The sequence below is a fragment of the Patagioenas fasciata genome, chromosome 9 (assembly GCF_037038585.1).
Source record: "Patagioenas fasciata isolate bPatFas1 chromosome 9, bPatFas1.hap1, whole genome shotgun sequence".
NCBI classification, from domain to species: Eukaryota; Metazoa; Chordata; class Aves; order Columbiformes; family Columbidae; genus Patagioenas; species Patagioenas fasciata.
Genome location: NC_092528.1, coordinates 23627175 through 23654057, shown reverse-complemented (window position 1 = coordinate 23654057; position 26883 = coordinate 23627175). Strand labels below are relative to the sequence as shown.

General features: G+C 49.1%; 1 protein-coding gene across 3 annotated transcripts in view; it reads right to left on the bottom strand.

Annotated features, from left to right (window-relative positions):
* ABCC5 (ATP binding cassette subfamily C member 5) overlaps positions 1-9335 on the bottom strand; it is a 45583-nt gene extending 36248 nt beyond the window's left edge. For all 3 annotated transcript variants that reach the window (XM_065844712.2, XM_065844711.2, XM_071812640.1), the window contains exons 1-2: positions 9237-9335; positions 7667-7841 (exon numbers count right to left, since the gene is read on the bottom strand). In XM_065844712.2, the coding sequence (XP_065700784.1) occupies positions 7667-7795 (129 nt within the window). In that variant the 5' untranslated portion in view covers positions 7796-7841; positions 9237-9335. The remainder of the gene's footprint in view (positions 1-7666; positions 7842-9236) is intronic.
* Positions 9336-26883: the final 17548 nt, after the last annotated feature.

Genomic DNA, 26883 nt, shown 5'->3' with positions numbered 1-26883 from the left:
AAATACTTTAACCTTAGTCCTCAAAAGGATTGAAATACAGGTTTTGTTTGTGGAACAGACCATTCACAGTTTTCAGTTCAGACCACAACTGACTGTTCCTTAGAACTAAGATATGAACATTCAAAACCAACCATCTCTGTCTCAAGGTATCAAAATTTCCTGCATGTGAGTTTTGACTCATTTCAAGTTAAGTTCTCCATTAGTTTGGATGGATCCATTAAATGATTCTGGCAATTCTTGCAACTGTACACAGAGTTTCAGAGAGTCATAGGGCAGAATGTCTCCAGCAATAATTTGGAACACTACAATGGAAGACAGACTGCAAGCTTTCCTTCACTGATGGTTCATCTGTTCCTTATACACTTTTGGTCATGAGCACGCTGATTTATAAATCTGCTTTGGACAAAGGAACATAAACCAACAGTAGCCAAAGGCAATACTGGCAAGTGGTCAGATTTGAAGTTTTATCATGTGACTAAGACTTAGACAGAGGGTTAGTGCACTAAAGATAACAGTTGACTTTAAATGGAAGCCTTGAATAGCCAGATCACCATATTCCTTTAGGGAACATCTCTGTCCAGTGAAGGATTTCGGCTTGTTCCTCCTATTACTAAGTGTAAGTCTCCTCAGATACAGTTAACTCTCCTCCAACTTTCAGGTAAACTTTTGATACATGACCATCTGATGGACACACCTTTCTCAGTTGGTAATATGTGTGTATACATATATATGGATAACAGGTAGAGATATTGCTTCTTCAAAGTGGTTAGAGAATAATCTTAAAACATTCACCAACAACCAAGTCAAGGATCTTTTATCAAGTCAGCAAGTACTTCAGTAGGAGAAGTTCAATGGTAGAACAATTTGACAGAACAAAATTATAACCAAGATAACACATTCAGGTTTTTGGGCCTATCATGGAATTAATGCATCTTCAGAAAGCAACACACCTTTGCTTCCACACAGTCTAATTGTGTATGAAGTTTCCAAAGATAAAAGAAATACTGATGAGACAGATTTAAGTTCCACTTTCATTTGGCTTGAAAAAATAGAAATAGTTGACATTTAGAGTAACATGCCTTCAGTACGTAGGCACTTCACTTGCCTAGATTTGCCTTCTTGAGCTCATTATTCACACCTATCCCAGAGTTTCAGCTCTGCTGATCACACTGAGATTCTTCAGACAAGCTTCTGAAAGAACCACCAAAACAACAGCTTGAGATTAAACTTGAGAGCATTTTACATGCTCCTGATAGAGCTGCACTGTCTACTTAACCCTTAAAATGCTTGTAGATTGCATAACAGTAAACCAAAGTAGAAATGCTAAGGAAGGCAAAAGTTTCCATCTTCCTTTCCTTCCTGTGCACTGCTTAGAAACATTGAGTATCATCAAGTTTACAACAGAAAAATTCTTTACAGCTTTTGACAAGGGTACATTGATAGATAATCTAGGTCCTGCCACAGTAATTAAGTAACTGAAAATGGGTTTGAGGGATGCTATGCTTCAGTTTCACACACTGTTCACCTTAGCCTCCTTCAGCACTGGGGCCTGTGTTCCTAAATTCTCTTATCTAAGATGTTGGTTCCAGTTACCCTCTCCTTCCTGCCATCTCCATCCTTTCAACATGACACATTATGGTGGCTGCTTTCCCCCGCCAAAGCACCCTGCAGTAGCCTCTCTTCATCTAAGGGGTCCAGCCTACAGCCACTTGTTCTAGAATAATGAACTGCAGAGGAAAACCATTGTTCTGAAACAGAAACTCCCTATCCCCATAATTTTAGAGATTTATTATCACAAGATGTTTCTATCCACCATAGACACCACACAGGTTGTATTAGAGTTGTAGACTGTCATGTTTTGTTCTTATGATGGTATACACCAGTGTTCAGTTAAAACTCCACCAATCAGGAGAATAAGGTCCTGCATAAGCATTCAGGGCACCATCTGCAGAACCGGTCCAGTCCTCAATCCACCCGAATTCCCCACTGCTGCAGCTATTCAACTACAATGTTACACTTTTAGCCAGAGCTGGTGTCAGAGATAGTGTAACAGACCTGATCCTGTTAGCAGGAATTTGTTCATTTTAGAATGTATCATCAGTGGCTTACACTGCAGCAGTTTGTTCACAGGCACAGGAAGAACACAGAGAAGCAGGATTCATAAAGGAGCATGCCTCACCTAGCACAGCCTTTTGTATAAGGCTTCCAAATATCAGCAGACAAACACTGTTTTCTTTCCTACTTTGTTTATAATGTCACTTGACTCTTCTACAACGAAGTTTAATAGCGTAAGTTTCCAATTTCATAACAGTTCTGGGAAGTACCTCCTCACAGTCAGACTGCAGAGTACACCAATGCACTACACCGCAAGAGCTGAAACTCTAATTCTAGGTTTTAATTATAATCAGATTTATTGTTATATACCCATCTGTGTCAATTTTACGTTTTATGACAGCACAACCTAAACTGAGTCATCCCTCACCTTCTATGCAGCTATAATCTGGGAAAATAAGGTCTCCAAGACTTCACTTGTATATATGCTAAGCACAGCCACAAAGAGTATGATGGCAGCAATTACAAGTTTCAGAACATGAACATATACCCAGATTTGCTCTACTCTTGCACATCTCTCCTAGCACAGTCAAACACCAACGAGATGCTCAGGTGGCAACTGAAATGAATCTAGCACTTTGGCAGTTATCTTGATGAAGTAGTCAACTGCAGTTTCACCTTATGCAGTGAGCACTGGTACCAGATCAAACTACTGCAGCTTCTCACTGTAATCTACTCCAGCCATACAGAAATACCTTTCTGGGTAGAGACTGACTCACAATACCTACAGCCCCTTAAGAGCCTACTCAGGCTGCGATTCCTTGAACTCCTGTGTTTACTTGATTATGAAAATGACATATTCTGGAAAAATGCAGAGACATTCAGCAGCTTCAGCTACAACTAAAACCCTGTAGTCAAGCTGTATAGAAGGGCTGCTCTGCACATGCAGTGCCAAGGCACTAGTACCCAGGCTACATTCACATTCTTATTTTTGAACATGTTGTTCAGCACTGCTGGTTCAGACACTTGAGATGCTCCAGAGAGGTTGACAGGCAGAGTTATCTGACTGTTGGACAGTCAGACAGTGATAAATCACTTCAAAGCTACCACTGCTTGAAGGATTTATATCAACTCCAAGTTCTGATCACATTCTCTGTCATCTTTGGCAAAAGCTGTCAGAGACACACCTGAAAAATAAGACATCAAGGTAAGGACAGAAGTATTAGTAGGGCTCCTGATAGCTAAAGTTCACAACACATTTTTCCCTGCATGTTTGAAGCAATCTCTCCAGTACCACACTGCCCCATGTCTTCAAATGCAGCAATGTGCACTTGCAGCTTGCCACAGATGGTGTAGATTCAGTCATTATGCTTCAGCAGCAAGAGCCTAATCCTGAATACTACATTCCAGCTAGAACCAAGTACAGCTTGGAGTATAAATTGTAAAGTAGTGCCCTAGCATTGTTAACTTACAGACTCAAATTTCAAGAATTGAATTCTCACAAGCTTTGTGTATCATGAGAACAAGCTGCTTTCACATCTTCTGTTGTTGCAAACATAATGGGGTAAGGGAGCAAAATGCTCACTCACCTGCTGTTCCATCAAATGAACATGAAATCTGCATTTGAAAAGAGCCTATTCCAAAAACACTTCTAGAACAAGTTATTTCTCTCCCTCATCTGTCATTTTACAGTATATTTCATGGACACAATGGGATCTGCCCTCCTCCTCAGGACACACTGCTTTCATGAGAAAAACTAAATACAATTACTTCAGATACAACTTGAAGCACACAGCCATTCCAAGAACAAAAAGTTCTGAAGGTGTAAATATAAATCAATATTTCAAAACATCACTTTATTTACTAGTAATGTAACAGCTTCTTACAGATGAAGACTACCAACTATAGTGCTAGGCAGCAAGTGCACCTACAAGTCATCTTCATTCAAAACAGCCATGACTCCCCAATCCAATTAGTATGGTATTATGCATCAGGAATAGGTAGTTAACTCCCTATTTTGTAAGCTATATTAATGTCTCCAACAAAAACTTTAAAATCAATTGTTATAAAAACACAGTGCAGAAGCTTATTCATAAATATATGCATTCACAAGTTGAACAAAAATTTTTTCTTGAATTTAAGTCCCAGAGTGCCTATTTCAGAGGTCCAAATTTCTATAGCAACATTCCCATTAAGCACCAGGAAATTCTGGATTAGACCTACTTATATTGCAGCATGATTTCAATTATGATTCCAGGAAGCCTATTTGAAAAGCTCCGGTCTTTCAAACAAGTGACCTTTCAGGCTATGACCAAACAGTGTTTAATCTTCTAAGGAAAGAATTGCAAGTTCTTTTTCATTATTGTGATGAACACCCACTACAGCATCCTTTCAGCAGGAAACCTGAATACCAGTATGGAAGTTTCAGGACAGAAAGAGCGAAGTCAAATACAACCTCTATGCAAGGCAAGGAAGAGAGACATACAAAAAGGCTCTGGGATCTTGGCTCAGTAGTAAGATCAGTCTTTTACCTGTAAAGATCTTGGTCAGGCAATCAGCTAGTCTAGTCCGCTTCAGGTTAAGAAAGATGTATAAAAATGCAGCAATACAGGCAACAGGAAAACCAATGAGTCATGTTATTGATCAGTCAAACGTACCTGTAGCCCTGCCAGAAGCAGCCACTGCCACTGGCCATTAACCAGAGGCAGCACATTCCTGTACCCTCCTCAGAGGGAACTACCCAGTTCTGCCTCACACTATGCTTTATGAGGTACCTATGCAACATATCAGCAAGAAATCTACCTCATGCAGTGTAATTCTGCCGCAAAACAGTCTCAAACCTGCATTCCACAAAGATCTGAAGTTAGTGGTAAAGTAGCAGCCTTAATCTGCTTGCAGCTTGTTACTTGCAACACAGATGATGTTTACAGCTTTGTAATTCGCTGGTCAAGCTAGTTCAAATCCTACACTAGGTCTTCTGCAAGAAATTTGAGTCCCAAAAACTATTGCTGGCACACTGGACTCTGTCCAAACGACAGAGTTCCACTACAGCTTACCTGAAGTGCCGTGGTCCTACCCTTCTTCACCACATCAGCCCTCCATTGTGTTCTGTCACCAACTGTGCCAACATTTTCTCTATATGCCAACTTGGGCATCTGACCCAGTCCCAGCTTTCATTAAGGGCAAAGTAGCAAAGGACACAGTACCTTTTCTGCCTGTGAAATACCAATTTTTTAACTGCTGAGCTACTGCTTCTACCTCTTTTGTTAGAGGCAGAGAAGAAGCGCTTGACCAAACAGTTACAGCTCAGCCTTACGAAAGAAGTCTTGGGATATCCCCGTTACCAACAGGATAAAACATCCCAACAAGTGATAAAGTCAAGAATGCTGCTGAAACCAGCGTTTGTTGCAACTAGAAAGGAAGAAAACTGGTACACAAACATGAACATGTAACTTAGATAAAGTGTTATGAATACAGCTCTTTTCACTTAACCTCAATATTTTGCAAGTAAGTAGGATTTAATCTCACCAAGATGCAGCAACAAATTCAGAGCTGTTGGTGTTTATGGATTTTATCTATCCAAGCTATAAGGCTAGCAAACAAAAAGGGTACTAGTGTTTGAGCTAGAAATAACTGAACCCTGGCATACTGAACAAGATAACTATCAAGTAAAATGGGTAACATGTCAGAACTAGCTGATTCCATTGGCAAGATAAGTTGAGTTGCTTCTTCCACTCGAAGAAACAAAAACAGATAAAGTTCTACATAAGAACTAGGGTGAGTCACTTCCTTGCATCAGTAATCACAAGTTTTACAAAATCCTTGATTTGCAATCAGTTATCTACACCTACTACCCTGTAGTCATACAGCATAGGCAAATCAAATAATAGGGGTAGAAGGGTAAGGTAGGGTGAGAAGGGTAAACAAGACTACAGCAATAGAGTTAAGCTGAAGTTGCCTCGAAGTTATAGATTTCTATGCCACGCTGTACAAAAGTGCAGGATTTAGCTTCCTTCCAGCTTTCAAAAACAACAAATATGCTGGTTTGATTTCATTCATTTAAAAGGTTTAGAAATAAGAATTTTGTCCTGAAACATTAAAAACGGACATGAACATGATTAGATGATGCAGAACAATGGGCAGAGACAACATGCTATGATTACTGCCTAACTCCACTGCCAGTGGTCAGGAAACAAAGCTGTCCACCAATGGCATCCCTGTTGTCACCACTAATGTGACAGAGCAGATTTGCTACTGGATGATGTGTAGTGGATGGCAAGAAGCTGCACTGTGACTCCAGAGAGCTCTTAGTTCTGCATCAGAGCCTGCTCTAATGCAATCAGACACTCCACCTTCCTCCAAACACCGTCAGGAACGCTCTGCTGAGTCATAGAGCCTGTAGGGACATGGAGCTGCAGGTACCAACTGCACTCAGCCTGCTGCAGAGCAGAGCACTCCTGTCTCAAGAAACAGCAATGCAGCATTGTTACCCCACATAAACACCTGGCAAAACCCTGTAAGCCCCAGTGAAACAAGGTAAGGCTTATCTGAAGTACATAGCATCCCAGTCTGTAGTATAATGCAGCAAAACTCAAGCCTTTTAGAAGTCTTCACAAGTCTTCCATACAAATTCAGTGACAACCCCCATTTCCAACCCTCTCACACCAGGTCTGTCACAGGCAATCGACATGGAACACCCAGCAAAAAGTTGCAAGACCCTTGTCATTGTAAAAAATCAGATATAAGCAGTATTAACTTTGTCTCACTTCAGAAAGTTCCACATTAGTATTTCAGGAAATGCTATGAAGACGACATGCAAGAAAATATTTCAGTACTAGCATTCAGAGCAGATATTTTAACCTTCATCAACTGGCACAGGTTATTACTTTCAGATGACACCTTTCACCAGTGTGGGTGTTTCCATTTATCTGAGCACTTTTTCCCCCCCCCCATAGCACTTGGTATATCTACCCTTTTCACTGGGAACAAGCTCTAAAAATTAGAAGCTCAGAACAACATCCAAGGTCTAAGCCAGAGATTATTTCAAGACCCAGCTCTCAAATTAAACTAGAATTAATTACAACAGAACCTCACCATGTCAAATACACAGACAACAGAAGAAACAGTATTAATACAGATTACTTCTGAGGGAAAAAGTAAAAGTCTTGCTATCAGAGCAAGCTAGACATCTGCTTTAGAAAGTTAATCCTTGATAAAGACACAGCATGATTAAGAGTGTTTTCAGTTGCCAACGCTGAACAGTTCATAATTTGTGCCAAGTTCTTCACTGTTTTTACTTTGTTATGATCCTCAAATATAAAAGCTTAAAACATTTCCTGGATTCATATCAAGGTCTGAACATTTGAAAAAAGTGCATTTTGTTCAAATGTTGCTAAAAAGGCATTTAAAAGTGAAAAAAAGTCTTAAGTGTTCGTATATGTTACTAACCTAGCTACAGTATCCCTTGGAATGACCTCTTTCACACAACAGGGAATATTCATTATTGACCTTCAATGCAGCGAATCTATATAGAGCTGGCACAGCAAGAAGGTGGCTGCTGCATGTAATTTAATAAGCATAGACTGCAAAACAAACAATGAAAAAATAAACCGACCTTATATTTAGCATGCTGAAATTTCGACCCTTCCTGCTCTTCATGCTGCACTGAGTTGGCTCTCTCCCTCACACTTCTATACCCAGGACTGGGTATAATATACTCTTTTCCTATGTCGATGTCTTTCATCTTCTGTAAACGCCAGGGTTTACACGTGTATTTTCACCTCAAATATCTGAAAAATAATTACATTCCACTTAATTATACGCAATGCCCAACACACCAGTTACATTTAGTCATCTATTTTTGGAGTTCATTTTTTTAAAAAACTTTAAAAAAATCAAAAAGCAAGCATATAAGGCGTTTATTACAAACTGTAATAACATGACTTTGGAAACACACACAAGACTAACTTCTCCTGAACTAGTTCAAACATACCCTGAGGTAACCAAATAGTACAGTGATTCTCAATGCACTAGAGTACTGTTACACTTCCTCCTTTAGAACTCCAAAATACCATTATGCAACCTCACAGATTAAAGTAATACCTACAGTACTTAGTTGAAACCTTGAGTAACTCTACTTGGAAGATCAAATCCTTTAGATGTTTTGTTAGTTGCACATACGCAATGTCTTACCAGTACAAAGTTTTGCAAAACTGATCCTTCCAGACATACCACATAATAAAATTGACTAATTGACTAATTGACTAATTCCACACCAATAAAGAAAGATATAGTCCTTCTCTATAGCCTTATTCACTTACTCCATAAGCTCGGGCTATCACTAAGTATGAACATACACAGGACAGAATCACATTTTCTGTGCTGCAGGGTTTCCCTTAACCTACAAAACTGCCCTGGAAGGTCAGAAGGAGAATCAGAGTCCCAAGGAGAAAAATCACCTCCCACTATAAGACTTTGTTTTATAACTCTGCTTCATTACATTCTGTCCATTGCCTTAAACTAGCACGACGGAAGATGCCTCATTAAGTTGCATCAGTCAGAATCTGCATCCGCGGGTTCGGCTCGGTGCACCAGGCTGCACAAACCGCTCCCTCCCCGCCCGCTGGCACCGGCCGCCTCCAACACCGCCCCCCGCCCGGCACAGCTCAGCGCTGCTCCCGCCCCGCTCGGGGCCCCGTGTCAGCTCTGGGCGATGATGCCGCAGGGCTGCGGGTCTGGGGGCTGTAGCACCCCTGACTCCGCACTCCTGCCGCCACAGGGGAGCGGGTCAGCCCCCGGCAGCTCGGGGGTGGTGTTCCCGGTTCCCTCCCCCGCCGCACCGGCGTAAACAAGAGAGGCCCTGACTGCTCAGCGACAGATCCTCCACCTGTTCCAGCAGGGGGATTGGACTAGATGATCTTTTGAGGTCCTTTCCAATCCCTGACATTCTGTGAGTCTGTGTGACAGCGATGCCCCGAGCTCCCGGTGGGAGGGGGCACAGCGCAGAGCTCTTCATTAGTGGGGTGGGAGGTGGGAACAGGGCTGCTCGACCGGCCTCCTCACAGAAAAGGGGGCGGTAAAGCCACCTCCTCAGCCGCGCGGCGGCCCCCTCACCCACGCACTGGGTGGCCTCCCGCCCCCACCTCAGCACCAGCCCCCGGTAACGGGCGGACCGCCCCGCTCACCTCCGCCCGGCGACTGCCCCCGCTGCAGCTTCCCCACTCAACGGCTGGGACGCCAAACAACATCCCTTATAGCGGTTCCGGCGTCCCCAGTGCGCCTGCGCGGAGAGGAGGGCGGGGACTGCGGTGGCCGCTCCCGCGCGGCGCCCCACGGGAAATGTAGTTCGGGCCTCAGTGCCGGCCGCACACTTTTAGCAGCTGAGAACTACGTTTCCCAAAAGGCCCCGCGCGGGGGCCACAGCCGTCTGGCCACCCCTCCCAGCCGTGCCCCGCCCGGTCTCTTCCCGCCGCTCCTGCCGCAGCGTGGGGGGTCTGGAACGTTCGCCACCGGCCGGCGCGAGCCGCAGGTTACGGCAGGAGCGCAGCGCAGTGCAATGCAGCGTCATGCAGCGCAATGCAATGCAAATGCAACGTAGTGCGGTGCGGTACCGTGCACCCCGCGCAACGAATGTGGGATGGGCCGGAGCACCCGCTCTGCTCGAGCAGCCGCACGCAGAGCCGAGGGACCTGCTGCCGAGCTGCGGGGAGGACGCGGGTGCTCTCGGTTCCCCGCCCCGTCCCGCCGCAGACACTGCCGCAGGGCGCTGCCTGGTTTGCGGAGGCAGAGCGGGGGCGGTGGCGGCTGGCGGCTGGCGGCCGGAGCTGGAGGAGCGGTGTCTCCAGCTTCAGCACCGGCTGCACTCGCCTGCTCTGCCGGTTGGTGGTTTGCACCAGCTCGTCACTTGCGGCCGGTTATTTACAGCCTTTCGGCCGGGGAAAGTGGGACCGTGTCCTTATCTGCGGCTTAACCTGGAGCACAGCTGGGGGAGCGCCGGCTCTTGTGTGCACCCGTCAGCCACAGCCCTGCAGCTCTGCAGCAAGCCGGGCTTGGAGCAGCACCCGCAGGAGGCAAGGGAAGCCACTGCTGTGGGGATTCAGACCAGCTAAAGGGGCTCTGAGCTGAAGGGGATGGAGCGGGGCCCTGCATCCCTGTGCGGTGGTGGCTGAGGGGCAGCAATGGCCCCACTCCCCCAGCACAGTGTGACAGGGTATCCAGCCCCTGCCTCAGGGAAGTCGTTGGAGGAGGAGATGGACACAGCTGTATTTCCTCTTGGGGCTGCAAATATCTGAAGCTGCAGCTCCTCCCCTGCTGTGTTTAAATACCTTGTCCTCATTTAACACCTTCTTTCCAGCAGCCAAATTTGGTCAAGGTCTCATTTAAGTGGTTTATATAACAAGTGCCTCTTTGCACCACAGTCCTTGATCTCCTGTTAGGAATGTTTGTGAGAATGAATTTGATAGAAAAGCTGAAATAAGTAAAGATGGGAGATGGAATCTGGAAGTAAAACTCACCCCAGAATATTCCTTCCAAGCCCACAAGCCAACAGTACAGGTAACAGGTGTCACCATGCAGGCAACGATTCAAGGACACCCTTAAGGTACAAGAGGACCCCCTCAGAGCTCTGTGACACGTATGATTACACATCCTGCAGAGCTCCAACTCCATTTCTGGCAAAAATGAGAACCAGCTCCATTGCAAGTGCTCTAACACTTTGGGACAGAACTGAGAGACAGACACACAGAAGCAGGGCCCTTTCCATGGTGTGGCAGCTGAAAGCACACATGGCCACTGCATTTTCCTGCAGTCTGTTCCCCAGAACTCACAATCATGCAATTCCAGATTGGATTGGCTGAGATTTTATTGGGAAGGAAGCTGCAAGGTACACTTCATGCTTTATAAATGCCAACTCCCAGCAAAAGGTGGATTTTAAGGCAGGAGACAATTTAGAGTAAGTCTTTGAACAGTCACTAAAGAGACCTTTGTCTGCATCAGACACACTGGTGTGTTGGGGTAAATAGATGTGCAGTTACTGAGCAATATAGTTAAACAGCATAAACAGAAAGGACAAGGTGTGAATGGTAACAAGAATTAAACTGTGTTAAAGCTTCAAGGTGAATTACTTGTGTTGTATTTTAGGGTGTTGACCTGAAATTGCTCTGAGCATGAGCGTCTTTGGCCCCTGGGCTGTGGCAGCAGCCAGAGCTGTTTTTCAGAGGTGGCTGGCAGTTTTTGAGCTGATGAGACGTTGAAGCCCAAAAACTCTATATTGTGTACCCAGAGGGAAAGAAGAACATGAACCTCAGTTATGCCAAAGTGGTTGCAAAATGTGTTAGGAAAGATGAGCAGAGGGTGTTATTTAAGCCAAGGAGCCAAGGCTCTGCCTACACTTGTTCTGTCCTTGGTTTCTCCAGTGCTGGAGCAGATCTTAGAGTAAAAGGGAGGGTGCGAGTGCCAGTACAAAACTGTGCTGGTAAATAATGATGCGCAGACTCTGCTCACGCCAGCTCTGGGTGACGGGCCAGCGGCAACATCAGCTGTGTTTTCAAACCTGTGGTCCTGCGAGTGCACGTACTCCCTTAGTCTGATGGTGGGAAGAAAATGCTTGTGTAGGCATAACCCACTTATAAGTGTGTCACAAGTTTCCTCCAGCATTTATTCTAAAGGATATAAATGTGCTGGTGCTACCAGCCAGAGGAGTTACGTCTTCAGCTCCAGTGGCAGCAGCTAATGCTTTTACTGCTGCGAGTCCCGGATTCATCCCTGCGGGATGGCAGCTGTTACATAAACAAGGCCTGTACAGTATTAAAACTTGCCCTGATTCAAGACCTGGGATTTACCGTAACCAGCCCTGGCAGCAGCAAGAAAAGCGCAGGCAGACCAAAGAGCACACGGCAGCTTCAAAGCCAACACCTGCAGACCATGTGGGAGGAAACAACACCTGACAATTAGCTTTCTTAGAGGTGTCCAGTATATGCTCCCCTCAACCCCGAAACAAACATCAGCAACCAATTGAAAGTTATACTTGAAACAAAACAACTTGAACCGTTGAAGCTGACAATGGAGAATGTCTGGGTGGACCAGAAAAACCAAGGCTCAGTTTGTGGGAGTGATGGTCTTTATTTATCCAACTCTCCTGCCACATCTTTCCCCATAGGAGACATATGGAATGCCAGATGATGCTTTGGGCTGGCAGGAGCTGAGGGCTATCATGGCAGCCTTGCCACCAGCCCAGCGCTTCCTTCCAGACCTGTGGGCTGTGCGAGGATGGCCAGAGAACACAACATGCTTTGGTCAGGCCAGATGGTGCTTGAGGAGGCGTCTTCCTCTGACACAAATCTGGACACCCCTGTGGAGAGCTGTCCTTCCCTCTCTCCCGAATCTCCTTTCCTATGTACACAGAGGACATCTTCTTACCCTTCCCTGCTGGGATGCCAGGTCCCAGCTGCTGACGTGTGCATTCTTTGGCATGGGTTTCCTGGGTTCAGCCCTTCCTGATGAACACGCTGACAGTTGTTATGCTTGCTGGTGCTTTTTTACTCTCTCGCTGATCAGAGCTCTCAGCCATGAAGTGCAGAACTCGGAAATTAATTGGATGGCTAAAGGAAAAGTCCCATGACCTCAAATTTAGCCTGCAGCACTGCAAACCATAACAAGTCCAGAAATAGGGCGGTCAGGAGAGACTGCATTCATCAGTTTGTTCCTGATTCTCTATCCCTGTGCAGTGCCTGATCTTTTATTGTCCATCATTTTCAGGCCTCTCTCCCACACACAGCCTATTAGTTTTGGACTTTGGACTCTCAGAGCAGACTGAAAGATACTGCTACTGCAAGTCACTCTTCTGGAAAGCAATAATTTAGCCTCAGTTGGGCCATATTTCTCTTTCCTAGGAAGTGCCAACCCATGTGGGCAGCTTAGCAGATTGAAACAAGCCTCAGAGATCTAGTGCTGCTGAAATACCTGTGTACTGCCTACACTTGGAGAGTGAAGAGACATCGCTACTAATTTTTTTTCATGTCTTATATCCACTTTCACAGCTTAAGAGGAAGAGGAAAGTATTTGTGGCAAAAGCATTAACAAGAAGATCACTGAGAACAGTAATTTTTAGTCCACCATCCTTAGGCTCCAGAGTTAACATCCCATTGAGGAGATGGGGGGGGCAGGAGCCAATGTGGTACTTGTAGCAGCACTGTCAGACAACTGTGACTTGCTCAACCATTCCCCTCTAACCATCTCACTAGCATAAAAACTATTTCGGGACGCCAGTGGGCTGGGTTTGTCACATGAAAACCACAGTCCAGTTTCCTGCGAACAAATATGTTAATAATCAGTAATAATGTTATTGCATAATAAGTCATTACTTGTTACAGCAAGAAATGGGTATGATTGCCTTTAATTTAAGAAAAGTTATGGTATCTAATGTATTTGGACCTGGTTTGCACTGAAGAACAAGAAGAATCACAAATATTCCCTGCACATATTTAGTGCTGCTTGCACCCCAGTCTTCCCAATAACCCTGCTGCTGCGTGCGCGGTCTGGGGAGGCTCGTGACCGCTCCCCTCCGAACTGCCTGCAGCAACACCTGGATAGACAAGCCTGTCCATGCCATGCCAAGCATCTCTCTGCCTGCTGAACACTGACGCTTGTCTACAAGACTAGGCACACACCACCATACAAGTTACATGCCCATCTGGCTCCATCCCCACCCACAGCATGGAGCTAATAATCTCCCCATATGGACCGGGTACCAAAATCCTCTCCCTCATCCCAGCCGTAGCCGCACAGAAATGGGTCAGCAGGGTCAGAGCATGGAAGACCCAGTGCCATGAGTCACCATGTCCTGAAACTCAGCACTTTCCTTGTGGCAGCTCTGATTTTAATGGCATGTGGGGCACAGGACCATGCGGGATGCTCAAGACCCAAGTAACACCACAGGGACCCCTCGCTTTGCAGCACGGACCCTCTCCAAGCTCACATCTTGTCATCACTGCAGTCTCGTGGTGCTTGCAGCTCTGCAAATGACTCATTCAGACATTCAAGTCTGTGTGCTTTATGTTGCTTCAGTGCTGAACAATCTGTGTTGCCAATCAGAAATTGCAGAGAGTGGAGGCCAGCTCATGCAGCGGGGAGCAGTGATTTTCCCACCCCTCCCATGGGAAAATACAGAAGATACATGTGATGCGTTTGGACCAAGAGAAAAGATGCATCTTTCCCTTTCCTCCTGACCTGTTTTAGCTGGGAGGAGTTCATTAATATCTTAATACACCTGTGCATTCGGCTTTCCTGGAAATGAACTGTACTTGCTTGATGTTTGCGCAAAACGGTTAACAGTGTGGGCGTTCACAGTGATTCTGTTTCAGAGGATAAGGCCCCTGGGCTGATCCAGGCAGAGATGCTGCTCCAGAACAGTACCACCCATCGCCTCCAGTTCATGCGGGAGGATGAACCTTCCTAGCCAAGCTAATGGTGTTTTGCTATCAAAAGCTTCTACAAGTAGCCATGCTTTTGCACCAAATGCCTTTCAGCGTTATATTTTTTGTAGGTTTTTATCATCCTGCCCTATTTCTGCAGCATTTATGCTTGTCAGAGTGTAGAAGTAAAAGGTGCAATACTGCACCACACAGCTTAAATTTGGTTTGTAATTCATCATTCAGGTCAGGAGGACAGAGCACGGGAAAAGTGCACTATCTTATTTCATATGCTACTTTCTTTGGGCTCTGAGAGAGTGGAATACAAATAAAACCCTTCCAACACAATTAGCAGCAACTAATTCAAAACTGCTTTTTTCTTACAGGAAGAAGCCAGAAGCTCATAAAGCTGTTGCAACTTTTAAAGTGTAATCCAGCTCATGAAATCAGTTCAAGGCAGTCCATCTCCAGACTGATTGTTCAACCTTTTTTCTATAAAACTGATTATTCAGAAGACAAGATCGATTCAAGGGCAAAGCGCTGCCCAGAAACCAGAAGCTGATGCAGAGTTAGGCACAGTAGCAAGTTACGTGCTTCCTACAGCTTGCACCATGGTCATGGTTAATGAGTAATGGACAGAAATCTGCAGCACGGGTCAAACTGGAGCCTGCCGGCTCTCACAGGCACAGCAGGTTTGAGCCTCAGCTGTGTTGTGTGGCTGCTTATTTGATGAAGTTAGTGGAAAGCTCAAAAATGGTAGAATAAAAAAAGCAGGAGATGCGTCCGGATGAATGTTAACAGACTGGGATGTGCCCAGCTATACCAGTCTGGCCTTGGGTGTTACATTCTCCCAGCTGATTATTGGCCACAGTCTGTAGATGTGCAGTGGTGGCTTTGATTATACTGCAGTACTAAGTGTGTGGGGAGAAACTCCTCTACCCCCTCTCTGAGAGCAATTCAGGATTGTCCCCAAGCCAGAGCCATGAGGACAGGACAACGGCCACGTCAGAGCGGTGTGTCAGAGGTGGCACTGTGCTGGACACAGGCTGTGGTGGGGGAACTGGTTTAAACCATACAAAACCTAGAGGTGGTGGCTGGGGCATGGCACAGCACAACCTCCCCATCGGCTCCCAGGGACAGGGTCACAGCCCACGCCAGGTCAGGACATGCTCAGTCCACTGCTCTTCTGCCTCTGCAAAAACAGAGCCGAGGGCTCACCGAGGTGAAGGTGTCACTGCTCCCAGCTGTGTGGAAACAGCAGAGCCGGACATGGTGACAAGGTCCTGTGGCTGACCTGGGTTACGATGTGGTTTTCTTACCCAGCTGCTTATGTGGCTGTGCAGGGCCTGCTTGATGGGCACCATCAGGATGTACTGTGAGAAAACAATGTGTGGATGCAGCCCTGAGAGCCACAGGTGAGCGCGCAAAGTGCTCCCTCCTGCTGCTCTCCCTGCCAGCACCCATGCCGCTGCAGCTCCTCCGAGCAGCTCTGGGTGCACATCAGGCAGGGACCAGCATCACCTCCTGGACCTTTCTGCAGATGATGAACTTGCCAGTAGCCGTGTCTTCCCTCTCATTGCCCCGAACCCTCCCCATTTCCTACATTCACTGTGAAGTTGTCAGTATCCATCCCACCAGGTGTCAGTGCTGCTGGGTAGCAGTGATGTCCATCACCTTCCTCTGCTGCACTCTCCTCCCCCAGGACACCGTTTTTGGGTGCCATTAGTTCTCTCACCACCTGCTCTCATCCTCGGTGAAGATGCTTGTTGACAACAGCTCAGCTGGTTATTAGGTACTTCACATCTGCGCCAGCGACACTGCTGGGAAGACAGGATGTTTCCCTGGTGCCTGGCAGTGAGTCCATAAGGAAAGCAACGCTGTAGGGACTGCTACTGCTGCTGGAATCAAGGTCGCTATTTCCCCACGTGTCCTCAAGCCCATGGGCTTTTCCACAGTGCATCCTCTGCCCTCCAGCCTGGCACATGCTACCAGGAAACTGCCAGCCTGCATTTGCCTTGTGCTCCCACGCGTCCCCCCAAGGTGCGTGGGAAGGATTCACCAGCCTCAGCGAGGACACAGCAAGCAGCCTGTGGGGAGAGGAGCTTTCTGTCCCATTGGAAACGCCACAACCAGAATGAATGAAAAGGGCTTCAAAAAAAGGAGAAAAATAATTAAAAATGCTGAGTCCCTGGTGGTGCCTGGAATCCCATGTGGTGGAGAAAAGGCCAGCTGGGATGCCAATTTTAGAGCTCGCCAGTGTGATCAGCCAGTTTTAGAAGCAAAGGAGGACAGCCAAGGTCAGAGAGCGCTGGGCCTCTGGGACTGCCGCTGTGCAGCTGAAAACCGGGAAAAAGGGGAAGCTGCAAGTCAAACACGGCTCTGTCCTTGCTGCTGCAGCTGGTGCTGGGGCTCTGCCAGGTCCCCGAGTGGCCAGGTCCCAGGGGACAGCCCTGCTGCACGCCAGGGTGATGGGGGCAAGGAACTGGTTTTTGGAGACTCCTGCTTGGGGTTGTAGGGGAAGGCAAGCAGCTCTGTGTCCTGACAACGAGGGAATGGGAACTCAAGGCAGCAGTGAGGAATTTTTCAGGGCTTGGGGAGACTTTGTCTGCTCTGTTGCTGGGGGAGAAAGCAGCAGAGACAGCTGTCTCCTGGTTTCTCCCCCAAGGAAGAACAGGACTGGTTCCCTGGGGGCTCCTGAGACAACCACCCCTGTGTGCATCTTGCTTTGCTGAGATAATTGTTTTTACTACTTGGGGAAGTTCTGCCTGAGCACCAGCAGCCATGCTGCAATGCCACCGCAACACCCAGGTGCCCATGTCCTCAGGAGCCTCACGCTACCCCACGTGCATCGCTGAGCCCAGCACCCCCTGGGCTCTCTGGGGTACTGGCACAGTTGATGGCCAACAAGCACGGGTGTCCTGGGGGACTGTTGACCTCCAAGTGATGGACTGGAGCCACAGTACAAGGAGCATGGGTCTCAGCCTGGGTGGCCACGGCACTTGCTCATATCTCCTCTCATTGCACCAACCAGTGGGACCATGGGGATCGCTATTGTGGGACACTGAAAAGTTTGGGACAAAGCCTAGGCAACAGCCTGGGTTAGCCAAGGCAAAGCTTGCGGTGAAGGTGTACCCCAAAGGGAAATACCGATCAGTCTGAATCCTTGAGGCTGTTTGTTAAGGCTACAGAAATCCCCAAACAGGAATGTGTATGTCTGGAGCAGGTTTGCTTTGCCCAACAGAGCCGTGTCACGTGCCTGTCCCACGCTCTGCAGATGGGGGGGAGTCCCCCAGCTGTTTCTGAGCCACTAATAGTAAAAGCCCCGTGGTAATCATGGCTTAGTCAGGTCAACTGGAAACAAAGCGCCGCTGCTGCTCTCCATCGCAACGTGGGAGGACAGGAACCTCCCAGCCATGGCTGCAGCAATGAGGATGATGCTCGAGGAGCGGGAAGCAGCTCTAGGGTTTGCAGCCTGGTTAACAGGCATCACAGCCCCACAATGCTTAGAATAACAAACCCAGCCTAATACTGATAACCAAAGAATGGCCTGACCTCCAGAACCCCCGTGCCCTTTCCCCAGGACCAGGAGTGCAGCACGTGGGATCTGGGGGATGTAAAGACTCAAAGCACCAGGACCACCTCCTCCAGCATGAGGTTACGTGAAGGGAGCAGGGTGATGGTGCTCATTCCCGGGGTGGTCACCAGCTTGTCCTGTGACCATATCACATCTCCAACTCGTGGCTCAGTTCCTCCTTCTGAAAAATGCGTGACTGCTGAAAACTGTGACAGAGGCAAAGGAGAGTTCCTGGAGGAAAGCAGGGCAAGGTCTTAAACCACTGCTGTGCATAAGATCCTCCCCATCAGTAAGCAGCATCTGGCTCCCCCTGAGAGACAGAGAATTGAACCAGTTTGAACTAATGGAAAATACCCTGTTTGGACCCAGCTCCTTGTCAGAGTGAGGTGCACGTAGCATCAATCACCAGCTGCTCCTGCTTTGAAAATACAGCAGCTCTTCATGTGGGTGGAAAAAATGAGCTCCAGCATTCAACAGCTTTTGTGAGACCTATTGCTGCCTCCTCTGTCTTTAAAAAAGCCAGGGCCTGCTCTCTGCAGAGCACTTAACGTGGCTACAGTCTGATGTGAATTAAGTCCAACTTTCGATGTTGTTTTATCACTTTTCTATTTCCTCAGTATGTTTGCAGTGGTTTGCACAGTGGAATGCACAGAGGTGGTTTAAAACACAATTTACTGCCGACGTTTATCAGGTCACTCTCTGATGTCCTGTGATTGCAGGCAGAGAGACAATTGAGATCAAGTTTCTAGCTGAACACCTGGGTCACCTATAGGTAAGAGTAGTTCTGGGTGATGTCTCTGTGGTGTTTTCTCCACCATCCAGCCCTGGGGGAGCGTTGAGTCCTGCTGTGTGTTTACAGCTGCACGCTCTGGACTCTCTTCTTGCATCAGCACCGAGTTACTACAGCCATGGTGTCTCTGGGCTCACTTTTGCCCTGTTTTGCGCTTCGCATCATTGCAGACACCCCTTCAAATTCCAAGCCAGGTCTTTACACGTGCCTCTGCCCAAGAGGTTGGTTGTGCATCTGCACTGCACAGGGATCAGAGCTGCTGGGTTATCTCTAAGGGCCAAGGATCAAAGCTAAGTATTACCATCCTCCTAAGACTGTTTATTCCCATATATAGCATTGGCACTGCAGCCGTGCCTGGAGTCCTTCTTCGGAGGCCCTGTGATGTGGACAGACAGCCACAGAGGCGCTCCAGCCCTGCTCCGGCAGCCTGGCTGGGTCAGGAGCTGCCTGAATGCCGAGGAGGGGGCGCATTCCTGCCCCACGGAGCTGATAATTTCATTTAATTGCATGTGACTGCATCAAGCAAGAAACAAGTTTGATAACTACAAGGTGGCAGGCATCGACCCTTGTGATCGGTGGTGTCATCAGTGCTTCAGACTGTGGTTAATGGCAAACAGACAGAATGGAATAGAAATATCTGTTTAGAGCACCCAAGCACTCCAAGTGGAGATGGGGAATGTGCCTCCAGAGCCAAGGTATCTTAGCTGCCTGTGCCGAATACCCCCACTGATGTGACAGAAAAGTGGTGGGAGCACCGTGACGAACACTTCAGCGTGTCTCAGGTGTGGACCTTCATCACATGGCTTAGCACATTGCATTATAGCATTATTAATTGTTTTGGCTTCAAAGAAACAGAAGAGGAGCCTCTGATCCAAAAAACTTTGGTTTTTTTCCTGTGGTTTCCAGTGTATTACCTTTTCTTTGTTATCTACTGCAGCTGGAACCAGCACATCTACACCACCAGGAAAAAGGTCATTAATCAGCTACTTCCTTCTACTTTTCTGCAACCGTGTGCATATTACAGCTTGAAATATATCCCTAGCAAATTAAAAGAATTGTTGGAATGAGTCCATAGGAAACATAAGTTCAGTAACCAGATCTGTAGTGTACAACATCTGTCAAGATAACATGATCTCTCACCAGCTTTGATGTGATGGAAGGGGACTGCCGAGTTCCCCTGAGAAAGTTCCCCTTCTCTCGCTTTATTAATTAGATCTTAAGACAGCCCCAACACAAAGCTTTTCTAAAACAAAACTCTGGGGGCACAAGTAAGTGAATGGATCCTTGAAAAGGCACAGCTACTGAATAATCTCTCAGTTCCCAGCCATCCCTGGAAATGTGAAGCCCCTTGGGCTGAGACCTCTGGTAAATATGCTTTTCCTGTGGAGCTCCAGGCTCGCAGGAAAGGAAGGGTTAAAGGAAATGTGCCCTCAGCTCTGAGTAGGGCCCTTGCAGGAAAGGCAGCATCAGAGCATAGATAGCTGGGCCTTGATCAAAGCTCCCCCGTGCTTCTGTTCTGGCAGATCAGGGGGTGGGAAGTGGGAATTGGAGCTGCCTTCTTCCTGAGATGGTGCATCTGGTGGCAGCAGCAGGGTGAAGGCAGAGGGATGGATGGATGGATGGATGGATGGATGGATGGATGGATGGATGGATGGAGAACTCCTCCTGTAGCATCTCCTCTGTGCAGGGCAGGGGCTCCTCTGGGAGGGATGCTGCAAGAGCCCTTTTCCTCCCCTGGACAAGATGAGGGATGAGGAGTTACCCTGCCCCAGAGAGGGGAGCAGCCACACCTTGGAGCAAGGGAGCAGGAAGAGAGCAACAATTCCCACCAGTGTCTGCTCTGTGTTGGTGGCATAAGGGCCCTGGGTGGGAGGGGGCAGAGGGATGGGCTGGAGCCTACTAGGGAGCTCTTGAAGTGAGTCCCTGGGTCAAAGAGTGGCCAGCCATCCTTCTCATGGTTATTTTCCCCAGCTGTTTAGAGCCAGGAAATTCCCTCCTTGCCTCCAGCAGCCTTGGCTGGATATTGTGGGTTCCCTTCTCATGATGCAGGTAACACCAGGTCCTGTCCCTGTGACCCTCTGCAGCACAGCGTTTCCCTGCCCAGCTCCACAGTCCCAAGGCTGTGGTTCTTCAGCCCCATATCTTGCTCGGCTCTTTGTACTTCCAAAAGAGATGTCTTTATTTTTCCAGCTCAGTCCATGGATCCCTTCCTACCAGACACGGTTTATTACTGAAATGCAAGTCTCTCTGGTTTACCCTTACATACCTGCTTGGGAAAGGCTGTTTCCAGCTTCTGCTACAGGAATCCACATGGATCAGAGCTAGAAAAGGGTTAGCTGAGAAAATAGAAGGCAGTTCTGCTACCTCCCCTCTTGTGCACCCCTGAATGGGGAAAAAGGACCTGCTTGTGGGCTGCCACATCATTTTTTATGGCTCAGTGCAGAGCCAAACAGAAGCACAAAGTTGGGGTAGACTCTGGGCTAACCTAGGCTCTGAAGACCAAGGACCCCAGGGAAGGAAGTGTTACCAGTTTAGCACTGGTGCAAAAAGTTGTATGTGAATGAGGAACATAGAGAGGGCACAGAAAGTCCTTGTCTGCAGACTCACAAGCCTTTCTCATGGAGAAAGTGATCTCCTGGGTGTTTATCCTCGGGTATTCCCCACGTGACAGAGAGTGCTGTTCCCCATGACTGCTCCAGCACTGTCCCTCATGGGAAATGTGTTTTGCTTTTCAGACCTGAGCGGCTCCTGGGGTCACACAGGCTGGCTGCCTCCAGGGACTGCTGTGCCCAGGGCTGGAGCCAAGCCCGGGTGGCCACTGACTCATTTCCCAGCCCTGGGCAGGGTGTCCTCGCTGAGCTGCCTGAGGACCCTGCGCCGGCTGTGCCTAAAGCCTCATCAGTCTCCGAGAGCGACCAGAGAAGTAAATCAGCAAAGGATGGAGCTGGAGCCCAAGCAGCGATAGCAGAACAGCACAGCCATCGCCCTGCACCCACAGTGTGGTTACCTGAGTGAGACCGTGTCTGTGAGCTGGGTGTGAGAACCATTGCTCTGGGGATGGGGCTTCTCCTCGGGACAGCAGCTGGTGAGGGATGGTGGAAGCAACATCCTGGAAGATGAGGCAGGGTATCCCATCACACAGCCTTCATCCAAGGGCTACATAAGGAGTCTGGAAGTAACTGTTGCTTGCTGAGGCCATGAGAAGAAAGCAAAACCATTGCAAGGGGGAGAAACTGGAATAAGGCTCACAAAGGGCTGGAAACTCAGGTAAAATATCCAGGGCAATATCACTTACAAGCCAGTCCATGTCTGTGAGGTGAGAGCCTCAGACCAGGAAAAGCCCCAGGAAAGAGGTAAATTAGGGAGAAACCTACTCTGGGACTGCCCTGCTGGCTTTTCCCACCTCCCCTCCCATTTCAGGTTCCTGAGCTTCAGGCAGGGCTGGTCAGTGGCAGACGGACAGTCACGTGGATGTCCCTTCTCCAGACACTGGGCACTTCTGCTGTCCCCTGCCCCTCCAGGGACGCTTGTGTCACCCGTGGGGAGCTCGCTCAGCCTGGCACACCTGTGTGGTACCCAGCAGCATGGGATGAGCATCTCCCAGCAGCACCCCAGTGCCGTGCTCTCCTCACCTCAAGTGCTCTGCTCCTTGCAACGGGATCCCCAGCCCCGCCTCTGTGTTCTGGCAGCTGGGAAGGTGCTGGTGCAGCAGCCGCTTGTCTCGTTCCACATCCCATCCAGCATGGGGGCAACAAGAAACACGATACAGCTGAGCACTGGGGAGCTGTGGCAGCCCAGAGCTCGGCAGCAGCAATGCACCCTGCCTGCTAGCAGGGGAACGGTGCCATGCCCAGCACCACTCTGGTGGAAAAGGCTGCTGGGGGGTTCTGTGAGGAGCACCCCAGGGCAGGTGGAGACCCAGGGGGATGCAGAGTGGCCTCGTGTCTTTGGCTCCCCTTCTCAAGGCCTCCAACCAAGGGGCAGCAGGCTGCAGAGAGCAGGAAGCCCACCAGTTCGTTTGGCAGAAACCCTCTGCTGGGAAGCATTGGAGAGGCCCAAACAAGCCAAGAGCAGAGGAGTAGCCTGTGAGTCAGTGTCCCTGCTGTCAGCTTGGCTGGATCCCAGGGTGTGGGAGGGAGAGCATGAGGCAGAAGGGTCAGGATGCAGAGTCTGTCTGAACTTCGATGTTTGCTGCCATGCTTGTGGTCTGCAGTTTTCTTTTTACCTGCAGGACTCGGTTTGGTGCTCAGGTAAATCTTGTGTCAGGCACAGAGCCGTTCAGGGCTGAACAACGTGAGCATGTCCTGGCTGTTGCCTACGCCTTCTCCCAGGGGCAGGAGCTCCTCCAAGGGTGCTCGGGGCAGGCAGACTCTTCTCTACATTTGGCAAGTGAGCATCAGCCAACCTGGGTAAGCTCAGACCTGCCCCTGTCACCTCTGACACTGTATGGATTTAGGCACTAATTGCATCCCTGACCTGGACTTGAGATGGCACATGTTCCATAGCTCTGCTGAAGCATCCAAGGATGCTCCAAGGGCATCAGACCTACCGAAAAGAGAGAAAGGTTGAAACTGTAGGAGCAGAGACTGGGAAGATGCCTCAGAAAGCAGAGCATCCCCATCACACTCATCGCACCCAGAGCTGGTGGATGCTGCCCCATGATTCTCTGTCCAGGGGTGTCCAAGGATGGCAGAGTAAGAAAAAGCTCCACCTTCCGGCCAGCCACAGTGGGATATTGGGCTTGATGGACCTCCAGTATAACCCACTCCAGCCCCATTTCAATTTTTGTGAGCTAATTTCAATTTTAAAAGCATCCCTGGAATTAAATCGCTTTCTGAAAATGTTTGGCCTGGGTGCTACTGGCTTGCAAGTCCCCAGTGAAACAAAAGGGAAATATGTGTGCAAAGCCTGAGGAATATTTATATCGGGCTGATTTTGAGCTCAGTTCATTAGCAATTACCTTGATTTGTCTTCCCCTGCTCCTGCCAATTTACCAGGGCAACGTCTTGGAAACTCACCTCATTTGGAGAGAACAGGATGTAATTAACCAGATAATCTGCTGATTCTCCTGTCAAGCTCTGTGTGCCCGGTCTTGACATGGGCAGTGGCTGTGCAGGCTGGATCAGACCTGATTTCTGGTGCTGTTTATGCACTTAGTGCTGCATAGACAGGAAAGAAGATGCTGTCCTGCCCTCAGGCAATGACAAATCCACCTCTTGGATCATTCCCCAAGCTGTAACCCCTGGGCTGAAACCATCTGGGAGCATTTGTTCCCGGGTTAGCTTCTTTGCTGAGGCAACAGGATTCCCAAGGGTATGCGGATACCTATTTTTGAAAAGGACAGGGATGATTTATTTCCCTAGGGCAGCTCATTTCTATTTTCTCACTGTGTCCATCCTCGCTGCTGTTTTCCAAACCACTAGCTAAGGTTAAGCAACTCAGCCACAAGGTGTGGCACAGCAAGGGCTCAGTCACAAGTTACTGGGCGCAGATGGCACCACATAAGCGATGCCTGAACATTTTAACTGGTAAGGAAAATTTCAGGGAATACCCAATACTGCAGAGTCCTTCAGGAGAGAGGGGAGACTTGTTTTCTCCTATGTCAGCCCTGAACCTGCAATTCAACCGGTGGGAAGGAGTGTTGCATGTTGCATATTACACTCTTCCACTCCTCACAACCCACCAAAGCTCGCCCAGCACTGCTGTGGGGGCTGCACAGGCCACCCGCAATGCTGGGACAGTACTGCAGGTCTGTCATTGCGTTGTGCCACCCTTAGCTTCCCCCATCACAGGATGGAAAGGCCACACTGTTTGCCTTGGGCTGATGAGTGCATGTCACGTTCTGCCCTGGGGAAAGGCCCTGCCTCGCAGTGGGGGCACAAATGCTGTCTGTTTATTTCTTGGATCACAGCTGAACTGTGTATCGGCTCCATGAGCCTCTGGCTGGTCCGTCAGCGGCAGGCGCAGAGCTGCTGGCAGACGGGTGCAGCGAGGACCAGAGCAGGTGTCACAGTGGGGCAGTTTATGGGGTGCAAAGGACAACAAGAATCCAAGAGGGGCTGGTGAGGAGACAGAGCAGGGGCTGTGAATGCCTGTCCCGCATGGAGAGGGGTAGAAGCATGACAAGGGGGCAGGGCGGGGAGCACCATGTCCTGTAGTGCTGATGAAGTCCCTCCTGCTGCCAGGACTGGAGCTCTCTGCAGCCCTCCTGCCGCCAATCTGCTGGGAGCTCCCCAGGGAAGCCTCCCGGTCTGTCTTCCTAGTTTTGAATGCAGGAGTTGTCACACAATTCTCTCTAGCTAAAAAAAGAGCAGGCAGCAGCACTGTGTGAGCTGTGCCAGGCAAGAGGGACCGCAGGGCTGTGCCTGGCAGCAGAGAGAGGCGGCAGAGCAGGGATTCAGCTGAGGACGTGCTTTGTGTGCATGGCTGCTCCCTTCTCAGCCAATATTGAAGCACTTTGGGAGATACAACTAGACCTGTATGAGGACAGAGCCTGGGCTAGGTGGGGCTGGAGGGGGATCAGAATTCATGAACGGCCTCAAGCTGCACCAGGGGAGGATCAGACTGGATATTAGGAAAAAATGCTTCACATAAAGGGTTGTGAGGCGTTGGAACAGGCTGCCCAGGGAAGCAGTGGAGTCACTATCCCTGGAGGTGTTTAAACGGCATTCAGATGAGGTTCTTTGGGACATGCTTTGGTGCTAGACTTAGGTGTTGGTTGGACTCGATGGTCTTGTGGGTCTCTTCCAACCTGAGTGATTCTACAATTCCATGAAAGTGAGTGCCTGAGCAGGGGGCACAGCCAGACACCATTGCCCGCAGCACCCAAACAGGGGCTGCCTCGCCAAGCTGGCAGGAGGGCAAATACCACCCATGGAAACCATGTCTTCTTTCCTCCCTTCCTCTCTGGAAGTGTCTGGGTGGGCTCAGAGGTGCCTCAGGACTGTGGGTTCTGGGGGTCACTCCTTAGTGGAAGGTGCGAATGCTGAAGGGGCAGGAACAGCTGCCAGACACCTGGAAATGCAGCACAAACACATCAGAGAGGAAGCTGGAGAGAGTGCAGAGGAGGTAATGAAGCTGATGAGGGGTCTGGAGCACAAGTGTGATGGGAGCGGCTGAGGGAACTGGGGCTGTTCAGTCTGGAGAACAAGAGGCTGAGGGGAGACCTTATCGATGTCTACAACTGCCTGAAAGGAGTTTGGAGCACGGAGGGGGTTGGTCTCCTCTCCCTAGCAGCAAGTGACAGGACAAGGGGAAATGGCCTCATGTTGTGCCAGGGGAGGTTTAGATCGGATATTAGGAAAAAAAAATCTTAATGGAAAGAGTTGTCAGGCATCAGAACAGGCTGTCCAGGGCAGTGGTGGAGTCACCATCCCTGAAGCAGTTTAAAAGGCATTTAGATGAGGTTCTTAGGGACGTGGTTTAGTGCTAGAGTTAAATTACAGTTGGACTCGATGATCCTGAGGGTCTCTTCCAACTGAAATGATTCTACGACTCTAAGCCTATCGAGAAAACATAACTGTTTCCAGAAGTGGACACTGCCGAGTTGCACCAAAGCACTACACATCCCAAAGCACTGCACCCCCCGAAGCGCTGCACCCCCCGAAGCGCTGCACCCCCCGAAGCGCTGCACCCCCCGAAGCACTGCACACCCCGAGGGCGGCTGGGCAACGTCTGTGGGGAAGTTCAGGCTATTCCCGCTCCTCGGTGGTCCCGGTGGTGCCCGTGCTCCAGGGGGTGCTGGTGCAAACACCCCCCAGCCCCAAGGGCGCACGGGCCAGCGGGGAAGATCCACCGGGCAAAGGCGGGTCCCCTGCGAGCAGGTGCCGAGGGACGGCGCAAAGCGCTGGGGAGGCCACCAGGAGCTCCCGAACCCCTCCCCGTCTGCCTACGCCCACCCTGCGTCCCGCGGGGCTGGTCCACGCACGGGACCCCGCCAGCTCCGCCCGGTTCTCCGGCCCGGTGCCGCGGCGAGCCCGCGAACGCGCCGCCCCGCGCTGTTCTGTCCCCGCCGAGCTGCCGTCGCTGCTTCCGGCGCGGAGCCGGAAGCGGAAGGGGGG